At 39.7% G+C, this 12,982-nt stretch overlaps 1 protein-coding gene across 1 annotated transcript in view; it reads right to left on the bottom strand.

Moving 5' to 3' along the window:
* ZMAT4 (zinc finger matrin-type 4) overlaps positions 1-12,982 on the bottom strand; it is a 260,097-nt gene that overhangs the window by 94,981 nt on the left and 152,134 nt on the right. The window contains exon 5 of the mRNA XM_072950203.1: positions 2,258-2,485. Within this exon, the coding sequence (XP_072806304.1) occupies positions 2,258-2,485 (228 nt within the window). The remainder of the gene's footprint in view (positions 1-2,257; positions 2,486-12,982) is intronic.

The raw sequence follows: 12,982 nt of genomic DNA, 5'->3' as shown, positions 1-12,982 counted from the left end.
TACTCCAAGGTGTTTAACAGGAGAAGGAAAACATCTGGCAACAACAACAGCAGAAACAACATTAATGAATGAAGCAGCACAAAAAAATCAAGAGGGGAACGGGGCAGACAAACCCAGGAATTTTGGTGGAGTGGAGACCCGCTCAGTGGCAAAGGGCAAGGGGACCACTCTGCTTTATATCCAACAAATGGATACATTTCAAAACCCACGTGAGAAGCCAGACGCAGAAAAATATACTTCCTGCTGGTGTTGCTGTGAAGCTTTAGAAAAGGCAGAGCTAATATATGGTGACAAATAAGAAAAGTGGTTCCCTGGAATGGAGGTTAGGATCGACTGGGGAGGGGCACGTGGGAATTATGTCATGATAGGAAAGTTCTGGATCTCCATAGGAGTGCGTGTTCCACAGGTGTTTGCATCATCGAAACTCACTGAACTGTAACACTTAATATATCTGCATTTCACCATATGGAAAATATACACCACTTTTTTTCATTAGAAGAAAAAAATCATAAATCAGTCCTTGTAAAATGATTCAAGTAGGATCCTTTTAGAAATGAAAATGACTGCCATGCTAAAAATGTAGGTGATTTTTACACACATTTTAGGTGATTTTTTACATTTTGCTTCCTTTATTTATTCATTCATTCAGCAAGTATCAAGTGCCTCCCTCTGTGTCCGGCACTGCCCTAGGTGTTTTTGAACACATCAGAGGGCAAAACAAACACAGAGGCCTACTTCCCAGTTACTATCAATCTACAGAGGGTGTAGGGAAAAAAGATAAAATCGAGAAAACCATAATAAACCGGTAAATGATGCAGTGTTTTAAAAGAATGACGTGCTAGGAAAGAGAGAAAGCTGTGACTCTGCCATATCACGCTCCAGCTGCTTGACACCATTTTTTTAAACAGTTATGAATATGTCTGTGTTTACTGATTAGCATTCTTGCCTTTATTAATTGATCGGGCATTAGAAGCGTTCTAGAAATAGGTTGTGTGTGCGCGTGCGTGTACTTTAAAACATGCCGGGTTATCCTCATGGCTTTATTCCTCAAGCTTCTGCAATATTTAATGCCTGAAATAAATGTCTATCCAGACGTCACCTAGAGTGGGTGAAAAGGTCGGTTTCAAGGGCATGGTGTTCAATGCTAATCGCATCTCATGTGCTACTGAGTCACAGTCGCGTTGAGTTATCAAGTCAAAGAGCAGCCCTTTTTGTCTTCCGCATAAAAGACAAGCCCTCAGATGTTACAGAAGGCAGACGCCCAAGTCATTAAGATGAGTTGTACATAAAAGATGCAGCACTGATCATTCAAAACGGGCAAGAAGAGCGTGCTCTAGGAATAATTCTTCCACAAGTCATAATATCTGGCACGAAACATAAATAAAGCCCTATTTTTCTCCCTCGGTGCCTGCCGTGGAGAAATCACTGAGCTGACTTGTTATCTGCCCTTAACAGCCAGTCATGGGGAGGCCTTCAGCTAGAAAACACTCCTCCTGTATTTTTTAACAAGGCATAGACTGAAAACACGAGAAATGCCCCAACAAACAGCACGAGGACCAACAATTCCAAAACATCTGCAGTGAGATTATCCGACATACTGAAACAGTAAATTCCGTGTTGTTTTTCTAGAACTAGAAAACCTACACAAAAAATAAAGTGTTTTTTAATTTTTGCTCCTGTTTGTTGGTTTTAATCTTGGAAAAAAATCAGTTTCTCATTAAGCTTCACAGATGCCCTAAGGGACCTCTGATCTTAAATCTATGCTGGACAATAGGATTCTTCCAAGAGAACGTGTTCATTATGTTTTCCTATTTTTGCCTGTGCATATACGATGATTCTGCTCACCTGGGATGACTTCTCACCCGCTCACATGACCACCCACATTTCTAAATCCAACTCCAGCCCCCACCTTGGTGAAGTTTTCCCCAACCAACATAATCAAATTGCTTATGTACCAAAACACTCATTCAAGAAGATGTTCAAAGATAAAGAAGGAGGAAAAAAATCTGGTTCGTGGATGAGCGGCTTTGATCTGAAAAGTAGTCGATAAAAATATGGCAGTAACAAATACTTGGAAAGAAAGGAGATTCCGAAAGCTAGTTTTCTGTTCATTACCTTGTTCTTCTGTTCCTTCTGGACAAGCCTAGGATTTTCCTTAGTTAGCCCAAGAATAAGAAGAATCATCCCAATTTGTGAAAACACAGTTCCTTCTCTGAAAGCCTGGTCCAGTGGCAGAAAACAGAAAAGCATCTCTTACCTCGGAGCTCCCCCGTATCCAGAGTTGTCCCGAGCTGTTCTAATAAAGCAACCCTTGCCGCATTCTTTTTGTGTTTCTTGCCGTCGTAATGCTGCTGGGCCATCAGGGGATTGTTAAACCAGGCAGCACAGAGCCCACAGTATCGGTCTGAGTCTCTTCTTTGATAGGGAGATGAGACCACTGGAGCCGCGTCCACCCTCGGAGGTTTAAGTGCGCCCAGAGGTGTTGCTGGCAAGGACGACAACCAGACAGAACCAGGTTAGTCCCTTACTGAGTGCACGTGTCCCCAGTATCTGAAGATGGATGAGTCTCATGGGCATTCGAGAGCTCAGAAACCCAAGAGTTTACCTAGACCGGGAGAATGATCTTTGTCAGCCCTCATGTTTGAAGTTAGGCTCCAACTAAAAATTCCTAAATACTGTGATCAGAGTTTGCAGTTTTTATGGTTACATTTGATAGTTCAGGAAACCATCCTTTAGGAGGAAACAAAGGTTCTAAAAAATAAACTCTTGGGAGGAGGGGATAGCTCAGTGGTAGAGTGTATGCTTAGCATGCATGAGGTCCTGAGTTCAATCCCCAGTACCTCTGTTAAGGAAAAAAAAAAGAAAAAGATAAACCAAAGTAAATTCTTGGAGGTAAGAGAGTGATCTATGAATCAGACTGAAGCCAAAACTTGAAGTAAACATCAAACAATCATAACTTAAAAGATTCTGAATGAATGAATTAGACATATGTGTGCTATAAATGGAAATAACTAATAAATAAAGGATTTGCCAAAGTGATGAAAGCAGGTTCAGTTGCATGGATTGTACCAATTGAAGAAATCATGTTAATTTTATTGTCAGTTACTTTTGTTTATTGTGACAGGTTATTTTGAACCCCTATCAGCTAAAACTGATGTTGAAAGTACAATTTTTTAAGAGACCAAAAAGACAAAACACTACAGAGCAGATGTTGCTTATCTAAACTGAACAGACATGCTATCACTATTTTGAGATCGCACAGCCTCAGCGATTAACACATTCCATTGTGAGCTTACAGTTATTTTGGGTCCAAGAGGGAAAAAAAAAGACTCTAACTTGGAGGAGTTTACTAACAGGAAATAAAAATAACTTTTTAAGTGCATTACAACATACAAGTTGCTTTCATCCTTCTAAGAACTATGACTCAGATCATTGTCCCGTTTCTCAAATGATGGACTTCAAGGATGCCAAATGCTCTACCGAAGGTAAGATAACTAGTTATGGTAAAGGTAGGATGCCAAAACAATTCCTTAATTTCCAAGACCAACATTCCTTTTAATACCCCTAAGAACTATTTACATACCTTTTAGTAAGCAAAGGGATTTTTACCCCTAGACCTCAGTCATTTTTGTATTTTATATAGGATTTACTTTAATTTTAGAAAACAATATGCTGATCTAAATCCTTTGGAGAGTGAAAAAAATTAAAATTCTCACATGGCCCATTAGTCATAAAGCAATATAACAATGCCTTCTGTTTTCTCCCTGCCTCTGTGATGTGGAGTTCAGCTGGCAAAACCTTGAGAATGAAAGTCATTCCAAGGAAAATCTGAGATCTGGAACCTCCATGGCAAGTTAATGAACCACCTACTCAACTCCCCAAGCTTTCAAGTAACTTTTATGTGGACTCTTATATTTGTAGATTAAATAACTTATATACCCACAGCCAACACAATACCCAACAGTGAAAAGTTGAAAACCTTCCTGCTAAATTCAGGAACAAGACAAGGTTGCCCACTCTTGCTGCTTCTATTTAACATATAGTAACGGAAGTATTCTATAGTATTGGAAGTCCTAGCCACAGCAATCAGACAAGAAAAGTAAAATGAAATGTGTCAAAATTGTTAAGGGAAGAGGTAAAACTGTCATTATTTGAAGATGACATGATACTCAAATGGAGAACCCCACCCAAAAACTATTAGAATAAATCAATTCAGAAGGTTGTAGGATACAAAATTAATATACAGCAATCTTTTGGGTTGCTATACATTACTAATGAAATATCAAAAAGAGAAAGTAAAAAAAAAACTTTGTTTAAAATCATATCAAAAATGAAAATAACACACCTAGGAATAATTAACCAAGGGGGTGAAGGACCTATACACTGAAAACTATAAAACATTCATGAAGGAAACTGAAGACGATTCAAAGAAGTGGAAAGATATTCCATGCTCTTGGATTAAAAGAATCAACATTAGTAAAATGGCCATACTAGCCAAAGCAATCTACAGATTTAATGCAATCTCTATCAAAATACACAGGACATTTTTCACTGGACTAGAACGAATAATCCTAAGATTTATATGGAACCACAAAAGACCAAGAAGAGCCAAATCAATCCTGAGGGGGAAAAAAAAAAAAAGAACTAAAAGAACCCTCCCAAACTTCAGACTATATTACAAAGCTACAGTAAGCAAAATAGCATGGTATTAGCACAAAAAACAGACACAGATCAACGCAACAGAATAGAGAACCCAGAAATAACTCATACACCTATGGTCAATTACTCTACAACAAGTAAGACAAGAATATACAATGGAGAAAAGACAGTCTCTTCAATAAGTGGTGCTGGGAAAACTGGACAGCCACCTGTAAAACAATGCAGTTACAACATTCCTCACACCATATACAAAAATAAACTCAAGTGGCTTAAAGAACTAAATGTTAGACCTGCAACCATAAAACTCCTAGAAGAGAACATAGGTGAAACATTCTTTGACATAAATCATACCAATGTTTTCTTGGGTCAGTCTCCCAAGGTAGAAGACGTAAAAGCAAAAATTAACAAAAGGGACCTAATTAAATTTAAAAGCTTTGCACAGCAAAGGAAATCATCAACAAAAGGAAATGGGAGAAAATATTTGCAAATGATATGACTAACAAGGGCTTAATTTCCAAAATACACAAATAGTTCATAAAACTCAATAATAAAACCCAAAAAATCCAATCAAAAAGTGGGCAGAATACTTGAACAGACATTTTTCCAAAGAAGATATGGCTAACAGGCACATGAAAAGAAGCTCAACCATGGTTAATTATTAGAAAAATGCAAATCAAAACCACACTGAGGTATCACATCACACCCGTCAGAATAGCTATCCTCAAAAAGTCTACAAATGACAAAAGCTGGTGAGAATGTGGAGAAGAGGTAATCTCGTACACTATTGGTGGGATGTAAATTGGTGCAGCCACTATGGAAAACAGTATGGAGTTTCTTTTAAAAACAGAAAATAGAGTTACCACATGATCCAGCAATCCCAATCCTGGGTATATTCAGAAAAAATGAAAACACTAAATCAAAAAGATACACGTACCCCCATGTTCACAGCAGTGTATTTACAATAGCCAAAACATGGAAGCAACCTGAGGCCCATCAACAGATGTGGTACATATGTATGTATATACCTCACTTATATGTAGAATCTAAAAACTAATAAAAATGAATGTTTATACAAAACAGAAGCAGACTCACAGATACAGAAAACTTGCAGTTAACAAATGGGGCAGGAGGGACAAATCAAGAGCATGGGATTAACAGATACAAAGTACTAACCATAAAATAGATAAGCAACAAAGATTTACTGTATAGCTAGCACAGGGAATTAGACCCAATATCTTGTAACAACCTATCATGGAATGTAATTGGCAAAAATATTGACTCACTAGGCTGTACACCTGAAACTAACACAATATTGTAAATCAACTATATCTCAGTCAAAAATAAATAACTGATGTAGAAATAAATACTTGCAAAATGACACTTTAATTCAAGAATGCCTGCACTATAACAGTCTCTAGGAGTCTTTCCCTACCTATACAGAGATTTCATCAGAGAAGGTCTAGCTACCTCAGATGAAACCTAATGGTATTATTTCTACAGGGACTTAGAGAAACAGTAAGTCTCTTAAAAGCCTCATTGTGAGAGTTGGTAATACATCAAAATGTGACAAGAAAGCTCAAACGGGGGCCGTGAAATCCTAACAGCCACCCAGTATCATTCTGCTGTGACTCAGAAATGCTAATAAAAGCTCCAAGTATGCAGTTGATCTGTAATGGGAAAGAACTTCTATTCACTTTTCTGAAGGAAATTGGATCTTGCTTCCAAAGTTTCCTGCATCTTTATCAATTTCTGAGGATTTATAGCCACCTATAGTTTCTGATAGAAATGGAAAACATATCAAATGTTTGCAGTCTGAATGGAGGTGGACTCCTGAAGCATAATTTACTTTTCTCGAAACTGGGCCCTAAGAAAACATTTCAGAGTTGATTTTATCAATTGATACCTTACCCACCACATTCTGGCAGGAGCGACGCACAATACAGAATATCCATCAAAGGAGATAATCTTATCTTGCACATAAGAGAGTAGTTGGATGCTGCATCTGCATCGTAACTTCTTCTCTGTAATAATTCTACCATCTTGGATACAGCCCCAAAGTTTAATTTTTCTCATGTGTCGGTTTTCAACTGTTTTCACCAATGTAAACCCAGTTTATAGCCCCGATAAAAGCAAACAAAGGTAGTAGCAAGAAGGGAATGGAAACAGCTTTGAACCAAAACTGGAAGCCAGAGCTGGATTGGACGCCACCACCACTGAGCTGTGTGAACTTCGGCAAACCTCTGATGCCTCTGACTTCCACAAGGTTATCCCTATACATTTCAGAGTACAAATTACACACCTCATTCTGGAAATGCTACTGTCAAACAGGAAGCCATTTACTCTGACTCATTTTTCACAGCATCCAAACCCTCAGTCCAGCTTCTGGTATAGTACCAACCATCCCAGTCTGCCTGGGACTGCGAGAGGGACCCCAGGACATGGGGTTTTCAGAGCTAAAACAGGGAAACTTCAGGACAAACTGGGATGAGCTGGTCTCCCTAGCTTCTGGAGTCAGATCTGATTTACCATCCCACTGGAGAAAGGAATTAGGGAAAAGTATGGAAATAATTTCTCAGGAGATCAGAGCAGGTTTTCCTTCAACTAAGCAGACAGGATCCACTGCCAGATCTCAAGGGTTTACTTGTGAGATCACGAAGTGGAGAAATATATATATATATATATTTGGAGATATATATATATATATATATAATATTGGAGATAAGAACCCTTAGGTGAGAAAACCACCTACTTTTAAAAAAATGTATATATATATTATGGTTGAGTACTTCTCAACCATAAAAAAAGAATGAAATTTCACCATTTGCAGCAACATGGATGGGTTTAGAGGGCATTATGCTGAATGAAATAAGTCAGATAGAGAAAGACAAATACTGTACAGTATCACTTACACGTGGAATCTAAAAAATACAACCAACCAGTGAATATAACAAGAAAAGAAGCAGATTCACAGATACAGAATAAAATCAGTGGTGATGCGTGGGGAGAGGGAAGGGGGAGGGACAGTACAGAAATGGGGGAGTGGGAGGTACATGCTATTGGGTGTAAGACAGACTCAAGGATGTATTGTACCACACTGGGAATATAGCGAAAAATGTGTAATGACTGTAAATGGAAAGTAACCTTTAAAAATTGCATAAAAATTTAAAAATAAAATAAAATACAGTCCATGATACATTTTTTTTTAAAAGTAGGTGGTTTTCTAACCTAAGGGTTCTTATCTCCAATATTAATTTCCAAGTTTTTTTTTGGTATTATGCAGTTTATTCTATTATGTCTGCTCCATGTATTTTTTTTTTAATTTAAGTTGCCCCCAAATCCAGTTTGACCAATGGGCCATCTTGAAGGTCAGGGAGATAAATCAACCACATAGTGCCCCTAATTAATAAGCAGCAAAGGAAATAGGAAAGACCAGATCTTCTGACTCAATTGAGGACCAGCACCATATGTCAATGTCAACCAGTCTCCAGTGATGCCAAGCAATAGGCCAAAGAAACAAACGGATTAACTGCAGAGCCAGAACACATTTCGTAGCTGTAACATGTGTTCTCGGTAGGGATTATTTGGAAATAGGCATTTTCTCCAAAATCATTTTTTTTTTCTGATTTCCAGTCCCAATGATAAACTGCCTTTCTTTTTTTTCCTCTCTTTTTTCCCATCCTAAATCAAATTAATGGTAGTAGGAATTCTTCGGCAAGTATCACTGTTTTTGGGGGGGGGGGTTTGGTTGTTTTGTTTTGTTTTTGCAAATGCTGTTGACAGTTAAATTTGGCTGGACAGAGCGCCTGGCTGAGGAGGCGGCTGTCTGGACACATTGACAGCTCGGCCTCCAGACAGTCCAGCCTCTTCTGCAGGTAAATGTCTCAACTCAGTACAAACCGTGCCAAGCTGGGGCTCAAAATGCAGATTTCCTCTGTGCCTCTCGCCGAGGACAGTGCCTCTGGTACAGCTGGGAAATGCCCAACGAACATGTGGTGAATAAATGATGAAAAGTGCTAGTAAATTTCAGTTAATATCAACTCGGGGGATTTTCATATTTTAATAAATGGCTCATGATAGCTAAATTTTAAATATTTGATGGTTCCATTAAACTTACTTTATAAGATTAAAAATAAGTTAGATGTTCACAAGTGGGGATGGATTAAGTAAATTGTGAATCTCTATACTCTGAAATACCTTGCAGCAATCAAAACGATGTTCTAGAAAAAATATTCAGTGACCTGGAGAAATGATCAGGATATAATACAAACTAAAAGATGAAAGTTATATGTAGAGTGTAAACCAAATTACTTATTAAATTATACACAGAGACATATAAAACTGTATATAAACACTAAAAGACTATAAATAAAAATCATAGCAATGGTTATGTTAAGTTGAGGATCATGGGTGATTTGTTTTATAGTCAAGAATGTATATTCTTTGATGCAGGGTAAAAACATGTGTGTTTTTCATCCTATATAGAGACCACATTTCATGCTCACTTGTTTTAGTGCAAAGTCTAGAAACACTGCTTAGGGGAACTTTGGTGCCACAACCAGGTCTTAAATTAAATCTCAGAAGATTTTATTTGCAGTGATTTATTTATTAATTTTAGGGGATGGTGAATAGGTTGGGAGAGCTTGCTCAGTCAGAAAACGATGTCAAAGCCCCAGCTTCTATTTCTCTAAAAGATACAAGGAAACTCCTCACCCACTGTACAGCCGATCTCGAAATGGCCCTAATGTTTCGATAAAATGAAGTCTCTCTCTTCCTTCTCATCTGATAAGTTTGCAAGGGAATTCTGCCATTCAGTAGACTCAAAGATAGAAAAATCCACAAGCTATTTTTTCGATGCCATGAAGGATATTAAGGAACATTATAAAACATCTCATGTTCCAAAGTATGTGCCATTAAACACTTCCTGAGAATAAACAAAGATGGGGATGACTTATCGGAACCATCATTCCAATTCAATTTTGCATCAACGGTCTAAGTATAATCAGCCTATTAGTGGGAATTGCTTCCTCGCCTACAATGCGTTCATCTATCATCAGTCTTCATTAATATAGTATTCATAGATCATTGATTTTCATTAATATAGAATAATTCCCTCTAGTTCAGTCACTGATTAGGTTCTAAATATCTTCAGCATGCCTGTTTTCTGCAGAATCCTAATCTTTGAAAATAAGGAGAACTTTAGAGAAGACAAAAGTCCTCCTGTAACTTTCTCATGTTGTTTGAAAAAAGAACCCTAAGGCTGTGACACTGAGCATTCTTCTGTGCATTGAAAACAGGAGGATAAAATGTATGTTCCATGAGGTCAGGATCTTTATCTATTTCGTCCTCTGATGCATCCCAGGTGCCCAGAACCAGGTTGTGTTAAATCCACATTCATGGAATGAGAAGAACAGTTTCTTCTCCATAAAGCTCTTTAAGTAGAAGAAGGAATTATGGTTTTGTAACGGAGCAGGACCCGATTGTCACCATCAGTGACCATCTGACATCTGTAATGGTGTTTGTAACTGCTTAACTGTACCGTGGTTTAAAGGGCTTTTCTCATGCTCTTGCTGATCAGGTTTGGGCTGGAGAGGAGGGGGGCTTCGGTGGTCTGCCCAGCTTTCTGGTGGTGCTGCCTGGGGGGATCATGCTCGGTGCCCTGCCTTTGCCCACAGTGCCCTCCTCTTGACTCTGACACCTCAAAAACAGCAGTTGGGTGTTTTGTGCATCTTGTGCATAACTCACCCCAATTGTGCACGTCTGCAGTTATTTTCAGCCCTTTATGGTTTCCTTCTATTCTGTTGTTCCAGGTGCAGGTCTCAGCCTGCAGCAAGAGGTGCCAAGCCTCAGCCTGCCTAAAAGGCTAGATGCATTTATCAACTTGACTTTAAACTGCACAAGTTTTCTCTAGAGCATTTTCCCACAAACCCCCTTCCTAAGCATTCTTTGTTCTAGGTATAAGAATATTAAGGGTCCCAAAGCCGGAGGTGAACTTCATGCCCAGCAGAGGGAGGGGGACTGCTTCATCCGCAAAAACAAGGATAACTTTGCACCAATTACTTTAGGACATTCTGCTGGGATGACATGATAGCATCTTCTCTGTTCAGGCTCATCTTAAAAAATCCTGCTGTACTGTGGGTACAATACACTCCGGGTGTTAGGTCTTCAAACACTATTTAGTTAAGGTGCTTTAGTCCCTCTGAGTTCAGTCTCAAAATCTTTGGTTATAGCTACAGTTTCCAAACTCCGGGAAGAGGAACATACAGTAAACATACATGAGTCCATAAGATATTTTAAAATCCCAGGAAAGCACAGAGAATCTATCAGACCCATAGGGACCACTCTCTCCAGGCAGCTCACAGTTTCAACATGAGATGCTACAATCCTTTCAATGAGTTCATATTCCTGCGAAGCTGGATATTTTGGAGGTTGCCGCGTGCCTCCAATCCATCCAGCGAATCAGTGAGGGACAGGAAATAAAGTTATCAAAGTCCAATCTAATTCTGAGATTTGAGAAGTTATTATGCAGTGCCCAACAGGCAAACGCATCCATCAGTCGGTGTGGTTATTTAAAGATAAAAGTACAAAATTAAGATGTCTTTTAATATATGTGTATTATTTTTCAGATGGCTGCTAAGTCATTAGGATATGAATATTCATTAAGTTGTTTGGACACGAAGTATTATGACATCATCCTACTGGATTCTTGGCTTATCACTTGGCAAGAATCAATGAACCTGCCTATTGGGCACTGCTAGAAGTGCCTTTCTTCACAAACCTCAGACAAGAGGCAGAGCCAGCATGCCTGGAAGGGACTTGTTTACTCCTGCCACACTCCAGCAGTTGCCCTCCAGAAAGTGGTGATCAGGAGGGCGTTGCCCGGACCACCATCGGTATTGTGAGGGGGGAGGGGTGCAGATGAGTGGACACCTGGGGACCCATGCTGGCCCCTGCCCTTTTCATTCCACCATCATTCCCCTAGCCTCACCTAATCCATACTGCACACTCAGGATGGGAATGATTCACTCATCCAGCAGCATCAGCTATTCAGCCAGGGAGCCAGCTCCCTGGATCTTTTCTTACATCCTATGAATATTCATAGAGGATTTAGAGATGAGAAAGTGATCAGCACCCGAAGCAGAGCGGAGCACAGGCTAAGTTTAGCAGAAGGCAGAGAGAGAGGGTGGCCTTTTGGCCTGGGCTGGAAGGAAGCTGAAACCCTACAAGTACCTTTAAGGAAGTCGGTGCTGGTACTGTCCCTTGGATAGAAAGTGTGCGTCTATCTACAAGTCCCTTCTCCGCCCTCAGCCAGCATCTCCTCCTCGCAAAAGGGATCTCTGGGTTTCTCCATTTAACCTCAGTTTTGAGTTACCTTAAGCACATATCCCGAACAGTAACATGGACCTTAATAACCCAGAGTTTGCAGGTTATGAAAATTGCCTCTGCTTGGCATTTAAAACCATGAATGTTAGCAATGCATATATTTGGCATGTATCTATTTGGTAAGTCCCAATAATCTAGAAATAAAGTACTTCATATTAACTGCCACTTGGAAACGGCTAAATCTGATGGTTTGGTGCTCTTGGGAGTCAGCTCTACAAAACCTCAAAGCAACTCAAGAACTTCTGGAGGCGAGCTTGGGACACAGGAAGGGCTGTTTTGCTCCATCACCTGAGGTACCCCCCAATGCTTGGATCAGGAGAATCCAGCTATCAAAGGCTAAAGCAGGAAAGTTCTCCAGCCCTAAAGAGTTTAAAGACCATGACCTTATATCACTGCCTCTGACATTGAGCAATGAGGTTGGTGGGCAGAGAAAGACTGCTGATAAGGACGAGGCTTTAGGCTAGAGAAGACTTTGAAGATACATGTTAAGAAAATAATTGGGCAGTTCAGTCCTGGGGAAAGAGCAGCCGACTCAGAGCCTGACTTGCTGAGATGTTATCACCCACAATCATTCATTTAACGATGGCTTTGACCACAAATTGCACACTTCATTGCCAGGCAGACACAGCCAAAAGGGAATGCATGAGCGAGAACAGAAATGATCTTGATTGAAGAACTTTTAGGACGAGAGGGCCATTAACAGCCAATGAGGGTGAAGTTGTTTAACACTCGCTACCCTGAGTGTGGATCACAGACCAACAGCATCGACATCGCCTGGCAGTTTATTGGAGATGCAGATCCTCAGGTCCAACCCTGGACCACTGGATGACAATCAGCATTTATGAGAGCATCAGGTGACTCGAATGCAAATTAAAATCTGGAAGGCACTGAATCAGGGTTAAGTGGTTCTCATCCCCGGCTGAGGATTAGAATTCCGTGGGAG

The sequence above is a fragment of the Vicugna pacos genome, chromosome 26, assembly GCF_048564905.1.
Source record: "Vicugna pacos chromosome 26, VicPac4, whole genome shotgun sequence".
Lineage (NCBI taxonomy): Eukaryota > Metazoa > Chordata > Mammalia > Artiodactyla > Camelidae > Vicugna > Vicugna pacos.
Note: the sequence above shows the minus strand (reverse complement) of the source record. Positions and strands in the feature narration are given on the sequence as shown.